Source organism: Dipodomys merriami, unplaced genomic scaffold, assembly GCF_024711535.1.
Source record: "Dipodomys merriami isolate MVZ:Mamm:240054 unplaced genomic scaffold, mDipMer1.0.p SCAF_11, whole genome shotgun sequence".
NCBI lineage: Eukaryota > Metazoa > Chordata > Mammalia > Rodentia > Heteromyidae > Dipodomys > Dipodomys merriami.
In genome coordinates this window covers 23,303,194-23,330,178 of record NW_027202382.1, presented here as the reverse complement: position 1 = coordinate 23,330,178, position 26,985 = coordinate 23,303,194, and the positions used below count along the sequence as shown (strand labels likewise).

At 35.8% G+C, this 26,985-nt stretch overlaps 1 protein-coding gene across 5 annotated transcripts in view; it reads right to left on the bottom strand.

The window, feature by feature from the left end:
• Positions 1 to 508: 508 nt before the first annotated feature.
• Positions 509 to 26,985, bottom strand: part of Fsd1l (fibronectin type III and SPRY domain containing 1 like) — a 75,440-nt gene continuing 48,963 nt past the window's right edge. For 3 of the 5 annotated variants that reach the window (XM_070011101.1, XM_070011107.1, XM_070011104.1), the window contains 7 exons: positions 24,824 to 24,922; positions 22,493 to 22,622; positions 21,808 to 21,840; positions 15,546 to 15,646; positions 14,693 to 14,944; positions 10,277 to 10,365; positions 509 to 6,745 (listed from right to left, as the gene is read on the bottom strand). In XM_070011101.1, coding sequence (XP_069867202.1) covers positions 6,620 to 6,745; positions 10,277 to 10,365; positions 14,693 to 14,944; positions 15,546 to 15,646; positions 21,808 to 21,840; positions 22,493 to 22,622; positions 24,824 to 24,922 — 830 coding nt within the window. In that variant the 3' untranslated portion in view covers positions 509 to 6,619. The remainder of the gene's footprint in view (positions 6,746 to 10,276; positions 10,366 to 14,692; positions 14,945 to 15,545; positions 15,647 to 21,807; positions 21,841 to 22,492; positions 22,623 to 24,823; positions 24,923 to 26,985) is intronic. The other 2 variants (XM_070011102.1, XM_070011103.1) reach the window with 2 other exon arrangements.

The following is a 26,985-nucleotide window of genomic DNA, read 5'->3' as shown; positions in this document are numbered from 1 at the left end:
ACTTGTTGACAAGAGGAGCCTTCAAAATTCTGGTGGCATATTCTTTTGTTTAGGTAACTTAGACTAGTCAGGAAAAGACATTTGTCATCAGAGCTACCAAGATTTGAATTAACAACCAGGCACCAGTAGCTCATGCATGTAATCCTAGCTACTCAGGAGGCTGAGATTTGAGGATCTCAGTTCAAAGCCAGCTTGGACAAAAAAGTCCATGAGACTCTTATCTCCAATTAACCAGCAAAAAGCCAGATGCAGAGGTGTGGCTCAAGTGGTAGAGTGAAAAAGCTAAGGAAGAGCACCAGACCCTGAGTTCAAGACTAGTATTGGGAGCACCAAAAATGTAAGGAATTAAACAGCAATGTTCTACAATGTTTTGAGCAAAGAGACTATGATGTTATAAGACATTCTCATTCCCCAAAACACACATTTTAAATAGGTTGAAAGAAATAAAGCACAGAGGCAAAAGAAAGCAGAAAAAGTTTAATTTTTGAAAGAATACAGGTATTTTTGTAAAAACTTAACCAGGACATTCTAAACAGAACATACAATTATCTCAGCTTACAAATTACCCTATTTTAGATACCTTAGATCAAAGTTGAAAATCATTTGAAAAGCTCCCGCTTGTTTCTAAGGGAATGAGACAATGTGCTCACGAAAATACTACTTTGCAGCACTTAATCCTTCCTAAGGAGTTTATTCATGGTTTTAATCCATGGTGTAAGGGTTAACCTGAGGAATTAAATTTTTATATCACAGCTGAATAGCAAAATGATGTTCAGATAACAGACACACTAAAATCTGTAGATTAAGAAAACTTGTAAACAATATAACATCCCATTTAAAGCAAAACAAGGAATCAGGGGAGATATAAATGATATGCAGGTTACTTAGCAAGGCTGTGAAGTGTTCATCTTATTAATTGCAACGTGACAAAGATATCAAATGTCCAATGGAAACACTATGTTATCATTTACAACAAATTTACTCTTTGTATGTGGCACCAGGAAGTCCCTAAATTGAAAGTGCAAATTCCTGGGTGGAAAAGTAGGCGAATTTGTGTATTTATGACTGTTCTACAATGACCACACTAATGCTGTGGGAGAACTTTACAACTCTACAAAGCCTTGAAATAGATGAGAAACTATAAAAAGACCACAAGTCACACACGAACTAAATAATATTAAAGGGCATTTTAATAGGAAGTTTTATTTTTAAAATCACATTTGAAATCACTGGTAATACCATTTGAATAACATGCTTTATCAAAGTAAACGGCATTTTGAAGTATCCAAACACTTAAATCCATTCTTATCTAAAAATACCTTCCATTTACATAGGACTTGACTATGTTCAAGCTGCAATATTACATAGTTCATTTCATTTTATCCCCCACAACAGCCCTGTGAGGTAGGCTGAACAAGTTAGAAGTATTACAAGTAAGGCAACAAAGGCCCACAGGTGATGGGTGATTTACACACAGGTGACAGAGCTAATATATGACACTGCTATGGTGATTAGAAGAGATGATTCCAAGACTTTTTAATATCATCTAGAGAAAAATTTAAAGACCAGTGGCTCTTAATATAAATGACTTGAAACTTTAGGTATTATATATCTTATAGCATGAATTAACCACAAATTTGATTTTAAAGAATCTCTCTTAGAAGATGAACTTGACTCTGCTTTGGTACCTTAGAGACATTGGAAATGTTAAAAAAAAATTTTTTTTGAAAAGGATTCTCCTCATAGTCCTGTGCTTTCCAGGATTAATGAAACTGTTTTGCCAATCACATAACAATCTGACTTATTTTAAACCTAAGCTACTAACCAAAGCAAACACATTCTCCTACCATCTGCACTACATGCTGCAAAATCCTCAACGCGGTCCATTCCTAGGGATCAGCTTACTTGACTGGGTACCATGTTAAGAAAGCATACTAGTGTAAATTAAAATAGCTTAAATGATAATGAATTAAGTTAGCGCTTTATGCCAAGAAATAACAAATATTCTTTAAGTTTAATAATTAAGGTAGTCTGAAGATGAAAGTACCATGGCAATTTCTGGTATTTATTTACTAAGCCAACAATGACTTGTATATACTTGTCCAAAAATATCTTTCAATAAAAACAACACATACCAAATTCAATCCACATAAACTCCAAAATCACAATCTTTAAAATTATTTAGGTTAATCATACAGCTCAGGTAAGAAAGCTGTCATATTTGACATCAGAATCACAAATGACTGCAGAATGTAAATACTGTCAGATACAACCAAAATAAATCATACTGAACGTGAGGTAATATTGCTGTGATGATTACAGAAGTATTTATGGTTTCTTATAATACTTTAGTGCTGCTGGAATTATGACATTATCTTGGTTAAAAATAACAACTTGATGGGTACCTGGATATTTAGCAATTTTATGCTGATCATATGCTTCTCTGAAAGAATATAGTTAGTGCAAAAATAAAATCAAGAAAGATTTTCAGACCTATTTTATGTGATTATAAAAAAGCAAACCATTACTCTATGCAGTTAATTTGAGTGTTTCTTACAAGCTATAATAAATATACCTTTAAAAAATTTCTGACTGAAAACATTTTTTAAAAAATGCAGTTTCTATCATGACCTAAAAGCAGCAGAATGAGCAGCAGAATGAGGTGTATAATAAACTGTTCTAGTTTTGGAAATGTGAATACAAATAATCTCAATCTTGACTGCCAGACCACAAAAAATATTTTTTATATGAATAGACAATAAACACACACCCATCTAACAAATATGCTGTAAAAATGAATTTATGTTTTGAAAAGTTAGCCTAGAATCATATATTTTATAGTAGAAAGTCTACACTGTCTTACTATTAATATTCTTTGGAATATTCATTTTACGTATATATCCTTTTGCAACTTTTCCAATGATTTTTAAAGGAAATAATTAAAATACATAAATAATTTATGAGAAAATATGGAGAAAAACTAACATTTTAGGTAAGTAATGAAATAGAATATATTAGCCTAATTAAAAGCTTTTATCACAAATATTTATACCACCAATGGCCAGCTCCAAAAATTCAAAAATATGCATGATATTGTTGATGCCCTGATTTCATAAGTTAATAAGTATGTTCAAGCCAATATTTCTTCTTATATGACAAGGGGAAATTACTATTTGCAAAACAGAGCAAGTAGGCCAAGTTTAGCTGTATAATAGTAGTTCACCGTCAAAATAATTCAGATGCCATCAGTTAAACCCATATATAGACATACATGCCCTTAATACTTTTAATTCATTTACCTATGCCTGGAACATTCAACAAGACACTTTTTCTATGTGCATTAGTGATTAAATGCTTGATATACATCTACAGATCAAAAGTTAAAGATGCATGTGACATAGTCAGCCGAAAGGTTAAAATGAATTTTAAATTCTTGTTCTAAAGTGCTTAAGGCAGCTCCTTCATTTCTATATACAGTTTAATAAAACTGGTTTGGAATTCATTTGCTAAAAAAGAAATGTAATACTCAATGCATGTTTCATAAAACATAATTTTTATACCTGTGTTATATCCATTAGTCAACCTCTCATGCAGTTCCTTTATAGGAAGCAGTCATGTTTGACCTCACTCCCCTCCCCACCAAAAAAGGTAAATAAAGCAATAAAGAAGGTTTAAAAAGATGTACTAACGTTTTCACAATGCATTAAAGTTGAGCAAAGGAGCTCAATGTTTTTTATGTCATATATTATGATCAAGTTAATGGCTACCTTATTTTGAAACGATTAAAAATAGGCACTATATTTTATTATTTTTAGCTTAAAAATTAGGGTAACAAACTTTCTGATTAGTTTAACAAATAAAATTTAAAAATCTTAAAACAAAAATACCATATGGTTGTTTAATTTTAGATATCGTTAGGAAGAAGCAGAGAGTAGAAAACCCTCAAATTCCTCGTCTGACATAATATTCATATCATGCAATACCAGGTATTACTTGTAAAGGAAATTTGGACTCTGGATTTATTGAATTTATTTATTTATTACCACAAAGCTTCTTCCTAGTGAAGTTAATGTATTTTTCAAATTAATATTAGAAAACTTCCTTTTTTCTTTTTTTTTTTTGGGTCCAGTCGTGGGGCCTGAACTCTGGGCCTGGGCGCTGTCCCTCAGTTCTTCAGCTCAAGGCTAGCGCTCTACCACTTGAGCCACACCACCACTTCCGGCTTTTTTCTTTTTGCTTATGTGGTGCTAAGGAATCGAACCCAGGGCCTCAAGCATGCAAGGCAAGCGCTCTACCACTGAGCCATCTTCCCAGAAATATTAGAAAACTTTCTATGAAAACTTTGAAATGGTGGTAGGAGTACTAGAAAGAAATCATACACACTCCTCCAGCTCCTGATTAGTATTTCCTTTCCCCATACCCCTTCAACAGAAGGTCCCCACCACTGTCATGTCATGCTGTCTGGATTAACTGTCAGTTGATACTGGACATGGAGCAAGGAGCATGCTTAAGAGGAAAAGGCACTGGCTTAATGAGAAGACACAATTATGTAAGACATAACAGAATAAAGTTCTGTACAAGAACATCTGGCTTTTTTAGTGTCATGTAGCTACTTGCATAAAGCAATTCCACTAAATCACTGCTTTCAGGTTTGAGCCTATGAAAAGAAATTCATTCTTGTCTCCTAAGGTCCTAGAATAGCCCTTCTAAAGGAAGCAGAACATCCAAATATTTCTTTCAAAACATGAGAAACAAAAACAAAATATTTGTTTGGATTACCAAAGACTGACTAGTGACATACTTATTTCTCTAAACTGTTTATAGTTTTTAAAATTACCAAGCTGTTATCACACAAAGCAGCTATTTGTCTTCTAGAAATAAACAATACCCTAGGTCAAATCTGTTCTATCAGTAGCACAAAATGATCTATCAGTAAACAGGAAATGTTAAGAGGGAATACACTATTCCACAGGCCTTATGTAGAAAGCCACTCAAATGTAAGCAGCCAGTCACTTCTTGGGGGAAGGTGTCAGCAGATTTAAAAAACAAGAACGAAAGAAACTCAACAGGAGAAATTAAATTTCAAAAATTAAGGAAATTCTTTTTTTTTTGGGGGGGGGCGGTCGGATCGTGGGGCCTGAACTCTGGGCCTGGGCACCGTCCCTCAGCTCTTCAGCTCAAGGCTAGTGCTCTACCACTCGAGCCACAGTGCCACTTCCGGCTTTTTTTTTTCTGCTTATGTGGTGCTGAGGAATCGAACCCCGGGCCTCATGCATGCAAGGCAAGCGCTCTACCACTGAGCCACCTTCCCAGCCCATGAAATTCTTATAAAAATGCTCAAATAATTCTTAAAATACTGTAATTACAACTTTTAGTTTGGTTCAACTTGTAACTTGAATTACAATTATTACTGAAATGTTTGGCTTTTTAGGAATAGTTTTTTTAACTCATTGTTAAACATATTCCCCTCCAAGTCTGGGAAAGATGTCTATGGAATAAGTCTTGGAATAAGTATATTATGCCTCTAGAAAGCAAATGAGTAACAAACAGAAAAAGTTAACCTCTGAATAGATTGAAAAACTTAAATAAGTCAGAGATATGTATTTTTCAAGTTTTTTAAACTTCATATTACAATGAAGATATAAATTCTTTCAGTAAAGAACATTTTAGGCATCTCCTTTTATAACCTATCTTTCCTTAGATAAAAGTTGGGTATCTTTTATATAACTTTAACTTCTAAATAGGCACTCTTTAACTGCTAAAAATCAGTTACAATTATAATTAGTGCCCAATTTGAGTATGAATTTTATCAATGATAATGGTTAAAGGTAGAATTAAATTAGATAACAAAATCAGAAAACAAAGGTTGTAAAATTTTTACCTAATCTAAGCAGAGCAAAATGTAAAATATATCCCTCTGCCATTATGTTAGTATAGAAGGCATAAAACCGAAATCTGGGTAATTTTAAGCTGTTTAAGTGTTCCCTTATTCCACTCTACTTTGAGTTATAAACACAAGAGAAATATCACAGTATATTCAAAAGGAAAATGATATGCAATCAATAAATAAGTTAATTTAGCAAACAACTTATTTATAAAAAAGTGGAAAATAAACCATAAGAAAACATTTTTGTCATCCCCAATGAATGATTTCCATTTTTATGAATTGCTGGGGGACTGTGTATTTTTAAAGCTTCAGTGTAAGAACTAAGTAACAGGATATGATAGAAACAAGAACATGAAAGGAAAAAGGGCAAGCTTTAAAAGCATTGCAGCCTAGCAACTAGGGTCACAATATATAATAAAACTCTACAGAAGAACCTAAGTAATCTAAGAACCATAAAAATGAATTTCCTAATAAATACTTAAACACTGCCTTTTTCCCATTTACTATTCAAAACATTGGTCTTTGGGGTGGGGGGGATAACTGCTTGTGTCTCTATATTTCATAGCAGAACACTGTGAATGCTTTGCTGTAGATGCTTAAGCTAAAAGATTCCAGGCCTTAAAGCAGGGCATAGTAAACCTGAACTCCATCACTCACAACTTCCTGTGGTTAGTTACTGCACAGGAAAGGCCACCCAATCAAAAGGGAGGGTAAACATAGTCTGAGTAGGCATTACTGTGTAGTAGCATTGTTCAGGCTGCTAGCTGAGCCAGTCATTCCATTTTCACTTTTCTGAAGTGTTCTCACAGCACTTGGAACCTGCATCCCAGTACTCAAAGAAAGTCCACCACACCAAACCTAAGAAAAGACAAAAATCAAAGTCCCAGTCAGATTTCAAATCAAATTGTAACCCCAGTGATTCTTAAATTTCTGTTAAAAAGACAAAATTTCATATGTGTGAATAACAAAACATCTCAAGCTAACAAGCTTCACTTTTGTACTGGGGGGAGGGACAGAACAATTCAGGATTACTTTAGAACCACCTGGGCCAAAGTAAGTCTTTGTGGTAGGAGAAGCAACTGAAGCTGCACCCAACAAAAGACAAGTCAGGACTGTAGAATTTTAAATGGATTAATCTAGGCAGAAGATATTGCCCATCATTTCTGATACTAATCTGCACAACTGGCAATACACCTAATAATAGGAAAGATGTGTAAACGCTTATAGATTGCTGCTAGTATGCAAAAAGAAACAGCCACTCTGGAAAATGTTTTTTTTTTTAATTTTTATTTTTTGGGGTCCGGTCGTGGGCCTGAATCTGGGCCTGGGCGCTGTCCCTCAGCTCTTCAGCTCAAGGCGAGCATTCTACCACTTGAGCCACAGTGCCACTTCCGGCTTTTTGCTTATGTGGTGCTGAGGAATCAAACCCAGAGCCTCCGGCATGCAAGGCAAGCGCTCTACCACTGAGCCACCTTCCCAGCCCTGGAAAATGTTTTTGTAGTTTATTATAAAGCCAAATGAACACTGTACTTTGGGAACACTATTACTCATATATTTTTTCTTTTTTTTTTTTTTTGGGTCCGGTCGTGGGGCCTGAACTCTGGGCCTGGGCACTGTCCCTCAGCTCTTCAGCTCAAGGCTAGTGCTCTACCACTTGAGCCACAGCGCCACTTCCGGCTTTTTTCTTTTTGCTTATGTGGTGCTGAGGAATCGAACCCAGGGCCTTGAGCATGCAAGGCAAGCGCTCTACCACTGAGCCACCTTCCCAGCCCGCATATATTTTTTCAAGAGAAGTGAAACATGTTCACAAGAAACTCATATGTGAATATTTATAGCGTAATTATTAATATGACTATTCATAAATGCTCCAAACAAGAAAGGACCAAAATATCCTTCAACAGGTGAATGCATACATAAATTGTAGTATAAGATAGGTGTGGTGGCACACACCTGCAATCCCAGCACTCTGGAGATGGATGCAGGAAAAATACATGTTCGAGGGCAGTCAGGGCTACATAGTACAACCCTGTCTTTAAAAGAAAAACAAACAAACAAACAAGTAAGGTCTGGGGATGTAAGCCAATGTTAGAGACCTTGCACTGCCTGTATAAGGCCACAGTTTCTAACCAGAGTATTGCAAAACACACTAACACAAGAAAGCAAAAACAAAAAACAACCACCAAACTATGGTACATGCAAATAGGAAATACTATGCAGCAACAGAAAAAGGAATATTAACCAGGCACTGGTAATTCATGCCTATAATCCTAGCTACTCAGGAGACTTAAGATTTTAGTTTGAAATCAGCCAAGGCAGAAACGTCTATGAGACTCCATCTCCAATTGACCAGCAAAATGGCCAGACTGAAAGTAGGGATCAAGTAGTGAAACATCAGCCATGAGCAAGAAAGCTGAGCAAAAAGCTGAAAGCATGAGGTCCTGAGTTCAAGTCCTGGTACCAGCACCAGGAAAAAAATGCACACACAATAGTATGGGTGAATTAAAATGCATTAATCTATACAATCTAAAGACAAATGCTAAATAATTCTATTTATAGTGTATTGTGAAACAAGCAAAACTTTAGGAATTTTGTTTTTGGTTGGTCATGGGGCTTGAACTCTGACCTGGGCACTGTCTCTGAGCTCTTTAGCTCAAGGCTAGCGCTCTACCTCTAGAGCCATGGCACCACTTCTGGTTTTCTGGTGGTTAATGGAGAGAAGAGTCTCACGGAATTTCCTGCTGGGGCTAGTTCTGAACCACAATACTCAGATCTCACCCCCGAGTAGCTAGCATTAGAGGCATGAGCCACCAGTACCTGGCTTCATCACTTTTATTTTTAATGAACTAGAACTGTTTATTAGCATTGCTCTATGCTCGAGATTTTAGGTTTTCTAGATTGAAAATTTTTGTTGGTGAATTTTAAAAGAATATATGTGTTTTAAACATATGTACTTTTTCTTCATAGTGGGGAGTTATACTTAGCAATAATAATAGAAAACACACATACAAAACATTCCACCAAGTCTATATTTGAAATATAACATCCTAATTTGTAGAAGTACCAAATTATGGAAACTTCTACTCAGAATAATGTCCTTAACTAGATCCTAGAACACCCCACAGCAGCCCAATGGTATAGAGAAATGCCAATAATCAAGGTACTTTGTTTTGATGCCAGCCATGGGACTTGAATTCAGGGCCTGGGCACTCTCCTTGAGCTTTTGTGCTCGAGGCTAAGTGCTCTACCACTTGAGCCCCACTTCTGGCTTTTCTGGTACCTAATTAGAGGCAAGAATCTCATGAACTGCCTACCTTGGCTGGCTTCACACATGATCCTCAAATATAAGTCTCCTGAGAAGCTAGTATTACAGGTGAGAACCACTAGTGCCAGCTAAGAATAACTTTTGTTCAAATGAGTTACATAAAAATGTCTCATTTTGTGTGAAGAAACTAATTTTTTTAATATAAATCAATCTTTGAGTCTGGAATGATACATGTGTAAATACAACCTCCAAATGAATATCACCCACAAGCCCAACTATAGAATGGACAAATTACAATATAGTCATGTAAAGGGAAACTATTCACCTATGAAACTGAATGAACTAAAACACTTAAAATGCAGACAAATTTCACAAAATGTTGATCCAAGCTCGATAGGATAGTTTACATCTACAATCCCAGGTGCTCAGTAGGACAGTGGTTTAAGGTCAGTCCAAACAAAAAGCTCCTAAGACCTCACCTCAACCAATAGCAGCTGGGCCTGGAGGTATGTGCCTGTAATCCCAGAAACACAGGAAGTATAATAGGAGAATTATGGTCCAATGTGGCTTGGACATAAACATGAGACCCTATAACTAAAGTAAAAAGATTTGGGGGCATGACTCAAGTGACAGAGCATCTAACAAACATAAGGTCCAGAGTTCAAGCCCCAGTAATATTCTCCACCTTCACTCTACCCCTCCCCCCAAAAAAATTCGGAGCTAAAAACATATTGTCTGATTCTGTTTACATAAAGTTAAAGATGAGGAATTTTGTGAATTACAATTTGTAATAGTGGTTACTCTTAAAGAAAGTAGCCAGGAGAAAAGAAGTCGAAACAGAGACATTTAAGGTTCTATTAAGGTTCCATTTCTTGTTTTAGGTATTAGAAAAGAAAGTACAATCTAAGAAAATTCATGCTTTTATGACTTACGTACTTTTATGTATTAATACCTGCTTCAATAAAACATATTAAAAATACATAGAAAGCACAGACTGTGGAGATGGTGGTTTGGGGACAGGAAGATGAATACGACAAAAAAGTAATACACTCTGCCTTTCCAAATAATATAGCATCATTTATTCTCCTTAGTTATGAAACCAAATAAAATATAAATTAGGTACTAACCATGAAACCAGGTAGTACTGGCTGAGTAAATTTTGTCTTAAAGGAATACAGCAACTGTTTTGAGTTTGCATCATAAAAAGAAAGCTGACCTGAAAGAAAAGTAGCTAATTTATTATACAAAATAAGCCCAACATATAATCCCACTAAGAATAATTTATATTTTGACATTTACTTTTTGCTGTAATCTATAAACAAAAGGACTTAATAATTGTTACTTGAAAAATCAATAAACATGCTTAAAGAAAAGCCAAAGTCCAATTTTCTTCCCTATTTTTTCAAGATTTCCGGAAGAAGTCCATAATCTGTCTATTTTACCTATTCATGTGTGAACTGTTTTTTGTTGTTGTTTTGTGGGGGGTTTTGGGGGGTGGTTGTGGGGCTTGAACTCTGGGCTTGGGGGCTGTCACTGAGCCCTTTAGCTCAAGGTGAACTCTCTACCACTTGAGCCAGAGTGCCATTTCCGGTTTTCTGATGGTCAATTGAAAATAAGAGTCTCCCGGACTTTCCTGCCGAGGTTGGCTTTGAACCAAGATCTCAGATCTCAGCCTCCTGAGTAGCTAGGATTACAGGTGTGAGCCACCAGAGCCTGGCCTGAACTGTTTAACCATCATTTAACTAAAGGTTTCATCAGCCTAGTAAAAGTCAAAGTTTTCTCATCCTCCTCATTTCTGCTCTATCCAAATGCTTTCACCTTCTAAGGTTATTTACTTCCATTAACTCGTGTTCTAACTACTTAAAATCACACTCACACACAGTACAGTCATCACTGTCAGCTTTTTAATTTCCAAAATCTACTCTGGTCTGTATTTTAACAATATCATTTCCTAAAACAATTGTCTGACCTTGTAAATGTCCAACCAATGGCATTCCTTGCAATTGCTGTTACTTCTTGACTGTTCTGATTTGAATCCTATCCCTGCAGAAACCTGTTCTTAACTCTTTGTCCAGAATTCTTTTTTTCTCTCCACACTGCACTTATGAAAGCAACAACCAGCATAACGAACCTAGCATTTATGCATACTATTAAAGTGCTGAGGACTTTGTATATATTACTTTAAAATATTAAGTAACCTATGTGTGATTACAAAGTAAATTGTAAAGCAGTAATGTTTAAATATCACTTCATGATGCTATCACAAACAGCTTCAGTTCTACTTCTGAGGTCAAACATTGAATTTCTTTTCTTTATATTTTTTATTTTTTAATTTAATTTTATTGTAAAGGTGATGTCCAGAGGGGTTACAGTTACATACGTAAGGTAGTAAGTACATTTCTTGTCAAACAGTTTTATTTTATTTATTGTGAGGTCTAGTTACGTAAGTAAGGTAATGAGTACATTTCTTGTAGAACATTGTTACCCCCTCCCTCATTTTTCTCCCACTCTCCCTCCTTCCCTCTCAGCTCCCCTTCAAAGGGCTTGCTAAGCATGTCACTGGTTGGTTATGCTGCTATCCACCTAGACTCTATCCTCCCTTTCATCCTCTGACACGGATAGGATCATCTCCAACTCTTGTTTATTATCCACAATCCATCTTTAGTCACTAAGTACTGTAAATTCTACTTTCACATGAACAGATCCATTCCTCTTGACTCTCCACTGCTCAGGTCCTTGCTACCAATCACCCCAAAAGCACTAGGCATTCCTATGTTAAAAACACTTATCAGGCAATATAGTTTCAGTAGTTAAAATAGAAATGGTCCTGCTCTATAAAGACTGCCTCCAAAAAAGGCTACGCTATCTCCCCAACCCAAGTCACTTCTCTTTAAGCATGTACTCTAATACTTATTTTCCAGAACTCAAGCTTGAACTCTGGGCTTCATTCTTTTGCTCAGCTTTCTTGCTAAAGGCTGGAATTCCAACTTGAGCCATGCCTCCAGTTCCAACTTTTTGCTGTTTAACTGGAGATGAGGATTTCTTGGTTTTGTTTGTCCATGCTGACTTCAAACCTCAATTCTCAGATCAAAGTCTCCTAAGTGGCTAGGAATGTAGGTGCAAGGTATTAGTGCCTAGCTACTCTCCAGTATTTCTAATGCTGGATTCTCATAATATGGCTATAGTTTTCTAAAATGTACAGAGCTACCTTTCTACCACTGAAGATGAGTGACTAGTATGTTTCAAGGCACAAAGAATCTCATCTCCTACAGATTAGCTTCTCCTACTATTTTCTTTTTGCTTTAGGCTACCAATCACTTCTCCCTATTCTCTTTGTGGAATCAGAGTATGGGAGAAGAAAGAAGAAAATTAGCAATTGCTCTCTTGGTAGTAAAAAAAGAATATAAATTGGTCATTTATTTCAAGGAAAATAGTTTATCTAGGTCCAAGTGGGTAAATAAAAAATGCACCAAAACTAATGTGTCACACTAGAAATAAATCAACTCTTTTCTTATTTTTTGTTTCAGTGACTAAGTTGATATTAAGTTGATACTTCCTAGAATTTGCTACTTAAAATGATAAATTTTTGGATTACTTAAAGGGTCAACTTAGAAACATGTATGGAAATATTTTTATTCCTTAGTTCATTATTATATGATCTTCATAATTGTTGATTAGTTCTCATTTCAGAGACAATATTTATTAAATAATTCCAAAACCTTAAAGATCTTTTTTCAAAAGATAAATTATCAAGTTAATTTTTAGATGATTTGAACAGGACAAGTTTAGTCAAATCTATTAAAAAAGTAACAAATTCTTTTCTTGAATCATAAATAGTAACTCAGGAAACTCTTAAGCTTCCTGTTGAAAGAAAAGACAATCTGATGGAACTCTGCAAGAAGAGATCTAATAGATTAGGTGGCTACAAGAGCAATATAGGTAGAAGGTATTTAACAATGTAGTAAAAACTACTACAAACAGTGCTGCAAAGTCACTGTTCTTATGCCAGTCAGAAAAGTTGTGTGTTCTACTCTAAGAACCAATCTTTATGAAATATGTTAGCCTAGTAAATGACCATAGATGATTTTAAGTGTTTAGAATAATTCCATTATAAAAGAAACAGCTAGTAACAAAATATGTATAGTCCATAACAACAGATCAAGACAGGCAATGTAAGTAGTTTTTAACAGGAAGTTTATCCTGTGAATGTAGATTAGAGACCATAATTTGTGTTTATTCAAATGGAAAAATTTAAGAGCAACATTGTTAAGTTATAGGGACATAAATGAGTCCATTTTAGAAAAGCTTCACCAAGAGCTGCCTAGTAAGTAGGACGCCTTTTAAGACAGTAAATGTCATATTAAAAAGTCTTTCCATGCTGCCCCCAGTACCTCATGTTTGTAATCCTGGCTACTCATGATAATGAGATTTGGAGAAATGCACTTTGAAGCCAGTGTGAGCAGCATGTCTGCAAGACTTCATCACTGCCCCCTCCATCGCCCCAAAACAGCAAAAAGCAGGGCTAGAGATATGGTTCTAGTAGTAGAGTGTCATAGCATGTGCCTGCTGAGTGTGACAACCAAGGCAGTGAATTCAAATTCTAGTACCTAGTACCACCTCCACCCCACTCCTCATATAAGTTCTTCCAATATATGAATGGAAATTATCTGCAAAGATAGCACTTTAACAGTTTTAGCCAGGTGCCAGTAATCCAGCTGTAATCCCAGCCACTCAAGAGGCTGAGATCTGAGGATTGCATTTTGGAGCTAGCCCAGACAGGAAAGTCTGGAGACTCTTAGCTCCAGATGTAGAACTCTGACTCAAGTGGTAGAGTGCTACCCTTGAGCAAAAAAGCTCAGGAACACTGTCCAGGCCCATGATATCAAACCCACTTTTCCCTCCCACAAAAAAGAATTTTAAATTTAACAAATAGACTGGGTAATTTCTGAGGTCTATTTCCACTTTATGTTTTTTTGTGTTTTTGTTTTTGTTTTTTGTTTTTGTTTTTTTTTTTTTCAGGTTGGGAACCTGAACTCTGTGCCTAGGCGCTGTCCCTCAGCTCTTCAGCTCAAGGCAGTGCTGGACCACTTGAGCCCACAGCGCCACTTCCGGCCTTTTCTGTTTATGTGGTGCTGAAGAATCGAACCCAGGGCCTCATGCATGCAAGGCAAGCACTCTACCACTGAGCCACCTTCCCAGCCCTCTATTTCCACTTTAAAAATATGATTTTACCATTCTTTACAAGTAGGTAATACAATATAATAAGAAAGGCATTAAAACAGAAGAAATTTTAGTGCCCACGTCTAAAATTAGCAAAATCTTCCAGACTTGTATAATAATTGATTCCTTTTCCATGGCTTCAAGCAAATATCCTATTTTCTTCCATTCAATTATATAATTGAACTTACATCTGTGATCAAAACCTAGTTAGACTAGGTGTTCTTAAACAAGACTAAAGGAAATTTTATATAAATTAACTATGAAAAGTACTGAAATATAAGCAACTGTGATGAAATGATTAGTGAGAAAATAAGTAAACTTACCCCCATCAAAATCACAAAACACACCTATTTTCTCAGGAACAGAAACATCCAAAGCTTTGACTTTATTATTATGTTTTGCTGCAAATGTGTTTTGTAGCCAGTTGTTGACATGGATACACCAACTAGTGTTGGTCTTTCCCAGCTGATCAAATTTTCCCAAAGTTTTGTATGCTACTCCCACACTGTAGGATTTGCAATCTTTCTGCGCCTTGACTTCCCAATAATGCTGTCCACTTTCAATAGCAGTATCCCCTATAGAAGATTAGAAAAAAAGACTGACTTTGTCCTATGAATCATACAAATTTTTACTTATCAAATTTACTTACAAATAGCATACAAACTTTAATTCACCTATATTTTACAAGTTAATTATTTATTTCATTTTAATTTACTTATTTAGACAAAAGACTAATTTCTCTCTCTGTATATAACCCAAGCTGACTTCAAAGCTGAGCTTCCTTAGATTACAGGTCTGTGCCATCATGTTTGGCTAATTCAACTACTCCTTCTATGAAAATTATCATGTTAAAACATAGACACTAAACACAAAGAATTTACTGTAATCTTACTTTTGTATTTATTTTTTCTGAATAGAAAATGCTTCAGAACTTATTTCTCTACTATTCCATCAAGAGTTATATATATATATGTAAGGCATCAGTAAAATAGTTTTAAAAAGTATAAATAAATCAATCATAAAAACTTCATAATTATTAGGTTTCAATCTGGAGAAAGTTCTGCAAGGATTCGTTCAAGATAGGCAGCCACTCTAGTTCCAAATTACTAAAAACCCACCAGTGTGACTGTGATGCTTTTAATCTGAGGCCATGAACAACATTGTGTTTTATCCTACCTAAAACTGTGTATGATTCCCCAGTAAAACGATCTCTGCTGCCTCTTACTGATGGTGGCCTGGAGCCTATGGATGCTCGTTTGGGAGATGGTGTACCACTTCTATATAAACAAAATGAAAAAGAAAAACAAATTATTTCTTTGTTGGGAATGTTCATAAAACAAAATTACAAATAGAGAACAAATCCATGGAAAGATTTCTAATTATGTTGCAAAAACAGCATCACTTGATCTTAGCTATTATTAGAGAGGTGTCAATTGTAAACACTCAAATGTAGAAGGCTACCATTGCAAAGCAGGCTGAAAACATGTCATGCAGATCAAGCAAATTTATACGAAGAGCACAGAGTTAAAATAAGGAGCAATAGCAAAATGAGACAGACTTGCTGAAGGAGAAAAAAAAATCAAGGAAGACTTGGGGTTACATTTTAGAATTAAATTTACATCTAAGCCAAGGCAAACTAGATTTCTCATAATCAAAACTAAGCAACTTTATTCTTGCCCTGGACCATTCCTCTTGAAAAGAGAAACAGCAATTATTCATATCCAAACACAAGATTCTATCAAGTATTATAAAGCACTTGCACTATTTAAATGGTAAAGGGTAACTGTAAGCCCTTTGTACATCACTTCAACATTAAAAAATGGTAAAGGGTTAATATTAAGCTTTTCAATACAAGAAAATTGAAGACCCTCTGTACAGTATGTTCTCAAATAAAATAAAATAAAATATAAAAAAAAAGAAAATTGAAGATATTTAAAAAATAACAAATTATACTGAATTAGAGCATTAAAAATTAAGAATATTTGTTAAGATAATCCTATAGTTAAGATTATCCTTAAGAGAAATGATAATGCTTATGGATATTATCATCACTAATTAGAAATAAAATACTTCTCAAATATAGTTACACTAGACTTGTTCTTCCTAAGAAAAGGTCAGTTTAATAGCTAGTAATAAGCTACCAACTAATATTAGAAAAATTCCTGATAAAGACTGTCATGCAGATTTATTAGACAGTTTCAAAATACAAACTCAAGGATTGCTTAGGCTCTACTTTCTAATGTGATATCAAGCCATTTTATATAATTCCACAGCTACAGTATTTACATGATGTAGTTTATCTTCTTCCAAAGGTTCTTTTTGAAAAAAAAAGCTTTAAAATGACACTTAGGTAGCTAAGGATTCCACTTAAACCGATAGTATGAGCAAAGGTAAATAAGGATAGGAAGATCAAAATTTCTGTGAAATTTGTGTTCAGACAGGAAAGAGCAGAACAAAATGTGATGATGGAAAAACCTAGAACTGTTTTATGAGACGTTCTCCAAAATAGGGGATAAAAATAAGTAAAAATGAAGAAAAATGTATATTCATGATTTTGAATCTTTCTAAAAGTTATTTTAAGATTTGGTTTAAAAGGTTTTCTAAGCAATACAATATACAACATTTTATGGGTCATCAAGTAGTAAGAAAATAAAATTCTATAGCCAACTTAATGACAAGTATAAAAGAAGAAAAAGCAAAACAAAATTCTACATTACATTACAATTTTAAACTCTTTTCCTTTTTTTTTTTTTCATGGGGCTTGAACTCTGGGCCTGGGTGCTGTCCCTCAGCTCTTCAGCTCAAGGCTAGTACTCTACCACTTGAGCCACAGTGCCACTTCTGATTTTCTGGTGGTTTATTGAAGGTAAGAGTTTCACGGACTTTCCTGAATGGGCTGGCTTTGAATTGCAATCCTCAGATCTAAGCCTCCTGAGTAGCTAGGATTACAGGCCTGAGCCACCAGTGCACAGCTTAAACTCTTTTTATAAAAGCTGATGAAGAATATTAATAACCTGATCAAAAGTGGTCTGTATATTTTATCTTGAACTAAGCCTAAGAGTCTGTCTCTCAAACTAAGAACAAAAAATAAACTAGGTCTCAGGGGCTCACACCTATAATCCTAGCTACTCAGGTGGCTAAGATCTAAGGATCATGGTTCAAAGCTAGTCCTGGCAGGAAAATCAATGAAAGTCTTATTTCCTTAACCACCAAAAAGCTGAAAGTGGCAGTGTGGGGCTCAAGTGGAAGAGCACCAGCCTTAGCAAATAAAGCTAAGAGACAACACTCAGGCCCTAAGTTCAAGTATTTTCCCACCCAAAAAGAACTGTAGTTCTGTTTTCACTGTCCTGGTGGTTTGAGGACAGATATGGCATTTGAAACTGGTGTTTTCAAATCATGTCCTAAACTCAAGAGAAATCTACAGAGGTCACAGAGGCTTCTGTGGGACTGTGGAAAGAGACCAGCTCTGAGTCCTTTCTTTCACTTTTTAGATTAGGCTTCTGAAAATATTTCATTTGAAGTAATCATTCTATTCCTTAAATGTGAATCAGATGCTGGTGGCTCACACCTGTAATCTTAGCTACTCAAGAAGCTAAGATCTGAGGACTGTGGTTAGAAACCAGTCCAAGCAGAAAACTCCATGAGATTCTTTTTTTTTTTTTTTTTTTTTTGGGTCCGGTCGTGGGGCCTGAACTCTGGGCCTGGCGCTGTCCCCCAGCTCTTCAGCTCAAGGCTAGCACTCTACCACTTCAGTCACAGCGCCACTTCCGGCTTTTTTCTTTTTGCTTATGTGGTGCTGAGGAATCAAACCCAGGGCCTCAGGCATGCAAGGCAAGCGCTCTACCACTGAGCCACCTTCCCAGCCCAATCCATGAGATTCTTATCTGCAATTAACCACCACAACAAGTAGAGCTGTGGCTCAAGTGGAAGAGCATTAGCCTTGAGCACAAAAGCTCAGGAATAGCACCTAGGCCCTGAGTTCAAGTCCCAGGACTGGCACCAAAAGAAGTGTGAAGAGTATATTTGATGTAATTTTGGGAAGATATGAAAAGGAATGCTGAATCATATTCTTCCTAAATTGGAGAAACACAATGCTTTAGGATTTTACAATAAATACAAATACACTGTTCTCTTCCCCTGTTGGCAGGCACATTTGTGAGTTAGGAAGAAACATACAGTTTGAAAAATATATCCTAGGTAATTTAGAATAAAAAGCAAAAGAAAGTCATACAATATAAATAAAGACGTTTCATTAGCATCTTTTCAAAATATGCTAAGAGCTCATCTGATAGTCACAAAATCAATTTTTAAAGAAAAAAAAAGTGTAACTTACCAGTAGTAAAGAAATAAGGGGAAGCATGAAGAAAAGAAAAACAGATATAACTATTGAGAATGGCAATTTAGTTTCAGAGAAAAGGAGCACTTCTATTGTAGCTTCCATACTTCCAACTTTAAGTACATTTTGCAAGAACAACTATTATCATATGTAAAACATGATCACCTTCCACCTGTTTCTCTTAAAAGATACTTTATCCATTTAACTGTCTTAACTCAGGCTTTGCTACCTCAAATTCTCTCTCCTCTTGCTCTTTCTCCCTCTCTCCTTCTCCCCATCTGTCTGTCTGTGGTTAATTGGAAATAACAGACTTTCCTCCCCAGTCTGGCTTCAAAAGCTATCCTCAGATCTCAGCCTCCTAAGTAGCTAGGATTACAGGGGTGAGTCACCAGCACCTAGCTTAATTTCTTTAATACCCGCTTCTCACCTTGTTCACCAGTACAGAGTAAACCTAAGACTGATTCCTGTATTTTAAAATCATGTCTTCAATACTGTCACAATCCACTTGGCTTGGCATCTGAGGTTATTGATTTGAGTCCTAATCGGCCTTCCAAGCCCTAGCAAGCACTGTACAATTAAATGTATTGTGTTCTTCGTACTTACAGAATCTGCTTCAGTATCTTTCTTCTTGTACCCATTAATGTAAGTCCAAATACAACACATCCTCCCACTTCAAGAATGAAGGCCTGCTGGGTGCTGCTGGCTCATGTCTATAATCTTACCTACTTGGAGGGCTGGGAACTGAAGAACCACAGTTCCTTGCACCACAAAGTTCCTAAGACCCCCCCCCTCCTTTTGCCAAGTCTAACAGGGTTGTCATCTGAAAGCTTGTTATCCAAAAATTATTGGGAGGATGATGGAGCAAGGCCAGTGGTGGGAAGAAAAGGACTCTGTATCCATGAAGGAATGCTGGACCTAGTGGTATATGCAGTGATCCCAGAAATGTCCACATACCTAAAGTAGGCATGGCTCAGGTGTGTAGGAAGTGAGCTCTATCCTAAAAATAATGACTGAAAAACAGGGCTGAAAGCATGACTAAACAGGAGTGAGCCTGCCTAGTTAGTGCTAGGCCTGAGTTCAAACCCCAGTAACAAATCTGCCTTCCAGCTGGGTGCTGGTAGCTAATGCCTATAATCCTAGCTACTAAAGAGGCTGAGATTTGAGGAATGTGGTTCAAAGCCAGCCTGAAAAGGAAAGTCAATGAGACTCTTATCTCCACTAAACTACCAAAAAAGGTCCTGAGTTCAAATACCAGGACCAATACACACAAAAAAAGCCTTCCACATCTTGCCACACACTACATAACTCATCTGAGGGGTCTCCTTTCAGGCCAAAATCTTTTGTGTGATCTTTTACAAACCATCAGAGACAATTAAAAAGGCTTTACCTAAAAGGCCTTGGGAGAGGTAGGGAAGTTTTCCTTAATGGTTTTCAGTTGGGTGAGAACTGCCTTGCTTATAACAGACTTGCAACACCCCTAGCACCCTAGAGTTTTAAAGAGAGCTGCAGTTCTATCCCTCTCACCAACTCAGGCATATCTTCATTCCTGTCCTAATCATCTTAAATCAGAGGTCCCTTTTGGGAGGGATGCTTTTCAGTTGTCTTCATGGAGACCTCCTTATGGAGCAGGGGGTATTAGAAATTTTTTCTTAGTACTTTTCCACTTCCTAGTCCTTGGCGCTTTTGGCAATGAGAAAATTCCTCTGTGATCTGTGTTGTATGCTATTTGGCTGAGAAAAAAAGAACACTGGTGAGAGTGGGCAAACTCTTTCCTTTGTGGCTATCCAATCACAGTAAATTAGTAAAGGCTTAGCTGTTAATATCAATTTGAAGCACTGTTCTAACCACTCCAATACCTAACAGCTCTGAATATCTCTCTTCCTTTGAGCTCACTGACATAACTATAGATAATGTCCATCAAGCATTATTGTTAATTGTGTATATCTCATCTACACGAATTACAGCAAATTTCTTGAAGGCAAAGACAGTATTTATCCCTACAAATTCCATAACATCTACATCCTCTACAGTGAATAAATATTTATGCAAAGGATGAATTTAAGACTAAGCATACAGGTTGAGCACCTCTAATCCAGAAATCTGAATAACACTGAAAACTCTGACAACTGACACAATGCTTCAGGTACAAAATTCCACACTGGATTTCATGTGATGAGTCATACTCATACATAAGCAAATTGCTTATGAAAAAAAGGGATTTTGTGTTTAGATTTGGGTCCCAAATCTCAGGATATTTCATGTTGCAAGTATTCTAAAACCTGAAGAAATAACCGAGGCACTTCAGGTCCCACAAATTTCAGGTAAGTGATATTTAACCTGTACAACATCTAGAAATGGTCTACTTTTAAAACACCTTTAACAAGAAAAAGAAGAGAAAGAAGAAAAAGAAAAAGAATATAGCCTGAAATGCTAAATAAATCAGTCTAAATTTTCTCAGATTAAAAACTTAATAGACTATTAAATCTATTATAATCTATAACATACTATGAAATCACTTTTATCTATAGTAAATAAACTGAAGAGGCAACACATTCTAGTTTCTGGAAAAGATGTAGTATTTCAATATGTGCATTGGTGCTTGTGCAATCTGAAATGATTCACCTTTCTGGCACTCTCCTAATAATTCCAGCAATGGCCTTAATTTTTTAATTTTGATGTTTCTGAAGTTGCATAATTATTATATAGAACATTAAACCCGCCTCATGTCAAAATACATACAAAAGCTTTGATATATATATAAAAACCATAATGTTAAATATATACTGAATATATTAACACAAGAAAAATGCCGGGTATAAGTAAAAGCAAGAAAAAAAAATCAGATGAGGGAAAATAATTCAAAAAAGACTTTAAAAGCAGAGCTAGTTTTGTTATCATACACAATACAAATAATAGGTAGCACACTACGATGCTGTAAATTCATAACATGAACTACTAAAACAGACAGTCTACACAAAGCAATATTTAGCTTATGAAGGCTGCTGCAATGGCTTCTGCTTGTTGGTTAAAAAGAAAAATTGAACATTATTCAGCCAAGCTAGCTATACTAAGTCCTAGAACCAGACAGACATAGATCATCACCTTGTATGTTTCTTCAGTGAAGTGACATGGACACTGTTAGATAAAAATAGGCAACTGTTAAGAGGCTGCTTAACAACTTAACGTTATAATAAAATGATATTTAAAAACCTGCTGAGGGTTTTTAAAATTCATTGTTGTAATTAATGTCAGTTTGAACAAAAATTTACTCTGTGCAAAAAGACTCCAAAACTTGACAATTTTGAGTTTTGTTACAAATAAAAAAAGGCCCTTCAGCCCATCTCTTGAATTTATTAAGTTGCTCACTGTGGCAAACTCTGGGTAAAATGCTGAAAGTTGTCATTTAGTGCAGACCTCTTCAGATATGAGAAGTGATCTCTAAGGTAAGATTGTGTCCAGCAGTTTTAGTTTCTGTGTACATACCTTTGCAGACATGAAATGGTGAAATGAAAGTTTGTAAGATTAGAAAAGAAACTAAGAAAAAAGCAATGAAAATGTTAATGATAAGTCAAGTGTCAAATCAATTATTATACCCTTCACTTTGAAATCTACTAAAATATCACAAATCATATTGGTATGAAGAATATAAATTTAAATATGTTAATGTCAAATGAAAAACAATGTACACACATTAATCCATATGTAAATTAAGAGTTGCAGTGCTATTGTTACAGAAAAACTACTGTAAAAGAACTGTTCATATAATAAATTTAATGAACTAGCTTACCTGCCTTTGTTTTCCTTTCCTTTAATTTTACTTTCTTGACCTTTGCCTCCTGTAGGATCCCACTCTACACATGTATCTTCAACTCTCAGGTTCAAATGGGATGATGAGTTATCCAAATTGAAGTTAAGTGCTGTCCAAAACAATATTTTTAATATCCACTTTCTAGTGCACATTCTCCTACTTAGCTGACTCAAAACTATATACAGAGAATAAAGTTTAAATTCCTAATCATAACATCTAAAGGTCTGATGCAGGTTACAGGTGGTTTACAATGTAAAGAAAAGAAACAAAACTATTCAGATTATTTGGAATTTGGAGAAAATATCTGCAATACTCACCATTTCTTAGACCAACTAATTTATGAAATCAATTAACAAAGTAGTCATTAGCTTCCCTTTAGGGAAACTAAAAGCAAATTATTAAAATTCACAGCTTTTTTTCCTATTTTGAAATGTAATTCCAAGAATATTTTAAATATATCATCTATTATAAGGTTTCCTTGGCTGGGAGCTGCTAGCTAACAACTTTAATCCTAGCTACTCAGGAGGAGTCTGAGACCTGAGGATTTTGAAACCAGCCTAGGAAGGAACGTTGAGCCTCTTATCTCCAATTAACCACGAAAAAGAAAAGAAACAATGTAAATGGAGGTGTGGTTCAAGCTCTTACTTGGCTTTTCAGGACTAGAATTTATCCCAGACCCTGAATTTACCCCAGAATTGTCATGTGCATGCACAGCAGTGCACACACGCAACGTGCACGTGTGCGCTCTCTCTCTCTCTCTCTCTCTCTCACACACACACACACACACACACACACACACACACAGAGTTGGTTGAAACACAAAGTTTTAATCATATATGAGTTACGAATTAATTTACTCATGTTAATTATAAAAGTTCATCTTTAGTAGTTATACATCAAAAGAATATTCCTTTACAATACCCTGCTTCCCTTAAGGATATTAGCTGGATTAGCAAAGGCTGTAGTGCATCTGTGAAGTATGCATCATCAAACCACGAAAAACATGCAGAGAGCCTAATGTTCATTGGGTGACTCAAGAATCCTTTAATCTATTACTCGTTCTGTAAAGAGCACTTCAATTTCAACAATCTATCGGAGCTATTGTTCATTGTCTTTATTTATAATACAACATTCTGGATTCAAATGTACTGACTTCACAGTTTCTACTAAATGTCATACAAAGAAGTTAACTTTCAAAATCTGCCTCTAAACAGAACTAAACTTTGAGAAAGAAGAAATAATGAAGGTTTTCAGCAAAAATGTAAATAAAATTCCTTAATAGGCTACGAAAAAGTTAGGATAAACACTGATATCTTGCATTTCCAAAATAAATTGCTTTAAGCAAATAGAAAACTTCTATATTTCAATTATTGATTAATGCATGTGATGTTCTCTAGCATAAAGGCCTTTCATGATGGTAATATCTAAAATTTCTTCTTTGTTCAACTAAGTTATTTTAGAGTTTTCACTAACTGCAGATTGTTCTCAGAGTCTAGAACTAAGATTTCAAGGCCATAATAAAAGCTGACAAAGAACACAAAAACAGATTCATACTTCCAAACAATCTAGAGACTGGTCAATGTAACATGCTTAACTACTTTCTTCATCTGTAGTATGGATAGGAATATCTAGTCTACTTATCACTAAAAACGATTCTAGTGATTAAGTAAAGAACTTCATATAAACAGTAATAAAATAAAGTAAGGAGCTAGTGGCTTAGAAGGCTAAGATCTGAAGCCAGCCTGGGTAGAAAAGTGTGTAAGACTTCATCTCCAAAACAACCAGAAAAAACTTGGGCTGGAGGCATATCTCAAGAGAGCAAAATTAGCCAAGTAAGCACAAGATCCCTGAGTTTAAGTTCCAAAACACAAATGAAAGTATAAAGTCTATCAATGGTAATAACAAGATGATTCAGGGAATCCGAGGACTAGACTATATTAAATAGGTACTTCTTCATTATTGATTCATAAGGTATTCTCTAAATAAACTGAGCAAATCTCAGCAATGCTTATATATTTTACACAAGCTTAAAATTTGTAAACTAAGCATTCAGGAGAAAATAAAACACTACTATCTCAAGCAATTTTACCCATATAATGCAATCATAAAGGAAAATGTAATGAAAACCACTACTTTAGTCCTATTTTCCTAGCCTTATAATTTCTACTGTTGGGAAAAGTCAGAGCTGGGGTAGTAAAGGAAAGTAGGAAAGGAATTAAACCACACACGAAATGCTTCTTGTCACAAAATCTAGAATGATTTCAGATGTCAGATTTCCTTTTATGATATGCAAACAACTACTGCTCTTACCTTTGGTCTCTAGGGTCACTGGGTCAGAATAGTCTCCAGCTACAGCCTTGTTACAAGCTCGTACTCTGAAATTCATGTACTTTGAATCAAATTTTAAGCCTAAAATAATGAAATTGTTTTCAGACATGAAAAGTAAAAGTCTCTATCTATGACTATGAATTTTCAAACGATTTTCCTCAGTTAAAGTAGCTCTTTTTTTGGGAAAGAATATAAATTTATGTTAAATGGATAAGCTTGAAATAAAGAGGATTCAGGATTTACCTAGAATTTTCTAAGAAATAAATTATACAATTTATTAATCCTGTCAGCCTAATGATTTTAAAAAGGTACCTTTCAGTGCTCATCAAAAGTAATTTATCAGAAGTGGTGCTGTGGCTCAGGTGGTTGAGCACTAGCCTTAAGCTGAAGAGCTGAGGGATAGCACCCAAGCCCAGAGTTCAAGCCCCACAACTGACAAAACAAACAAAAGTAATTTATCATTCAAAGAGAGATGTCACAATTTATAATAATGTATTAATTAACTCTGGAAAACAGAAACCCTAAGGAATTTTTATATTAAAATTTTTATAGTGAAAAATGAATTATAAACAGGAACTGAAATACAGAAATTAATAAAAACTAACGTTGCGTATACTAAAATCTCAGCCCAAAAATTACTAGTTATTAGATTCTAAACAACCTGATGGATGCGCCGTTTTCTACACATAAAATGGAAATGAGCCAGGCACTGGTGGCTCACGCCTGTAATCCTAGCTACTCAGGAGGCTGAGATCTGAGGATCATGATTTAAAGCCACCCCGGGCAGGAAAAGTCCATGAGACTCTTATCTCCAATAAACCACTCGAAAACCAGAAGTGGTGCTGTGGCTCAAGCGGTAGAGTGCTGGCCTTGAGCTGAAGAGCGCAGGGATGGCGCCCAAGCCCAGAGTTCAAGCCCTATGACAAAAAAAAAAAAAAAAAAAAGGAAATGACAAGACAATAAATAGCCCTGAGGCCCTGATTTGAAGCCTCAGGACTGGCCAAAAAAAAAATAAAAAGGAAGAAGTAAAAAGACAAATAAATAATTGTGGTAGAGATTAAATGAGATGTACTAGATAAAGAAGTGTACTCTATGTAAAGTTCACTACAGGCAATGCCATCTCCTGATAAGCAGTTTACTCATATAATGATAACTATTGGTGTTACTATGATGCATACCTGTCACTAGATGTCTGGAAAATATCTGGTCACCTCAAATATTCTGAGATACTTTTTTTTGTGTGTGTGTGTCAAAGTATCTTTTTTTTTTTTTTTAATTGTGAAAATACCGTACAGAGGGGTTACAATTACATGGGCAAGATAACGAGTACATTTCTTTTTTTTTTTTTTTTTTTTTTTTTGTCGGTCGTGGGGCTTGAACTCTGGGCTTGGGCGCTGTCCCTCAGCTCTTCAGCTCAAGGCGAGCGCTCTACCACTTGAGCTATAGCGCCACTTCCGGTTTTCTGGTGGTTTATTGGAGATAGGAGTCTCATGGTCTCTCCTGCCCGGGCTGGCTTTGAACCGCGATCCTCAGATCTCAGCCTCCTGAGTAGCTAGGATTACAGGCGTGAGCCACCAGCGCCCGGCACGAGTACATTTCTTATCAAGCATTGTTGCTTCCTCCTTTGTTTCCCCTTCCCATCCCTTTCCATTACCCCCCCACACCTTTTCTTTTTTTGGGTCCGGTTGTGGGGCCTGAACTCTGGGCCTGGACCCTGTCCCTCAGCTCTTCAACTCAAGGCTAGCGCTCTACCACTTGAGCCACAGTACCACTTCCGGCTTTTTTCTTTTTGCTTATGTGGTGCTGAGGAATTGAACCCAGGGCCTCAGGCATGCAAGGCAAGCGCTCTACCACTGAGCCACCTTCCCAGCCCATGAGATACTTTTTTAAAGCCTTCAAAAAGACCAACACAAAAGTGACAGCTCTATTTTTAGTATCAACATTTCTTTAAACAATAAAAGTAACGGGAGTTAAACAGTGCCAGTGAAATGTGCAGTATTGAGTATATTTAAAACTTTAATAACTTTTTTTTTCTTAGTCTGAAAAACAAAGTGAAAATTGGTATTCTAAAATATTGTTTCCAGAACACCATTCCACATTTGCTTCATACACATTCTGTTTTAACAGGCTGCATGTCTGCAAGT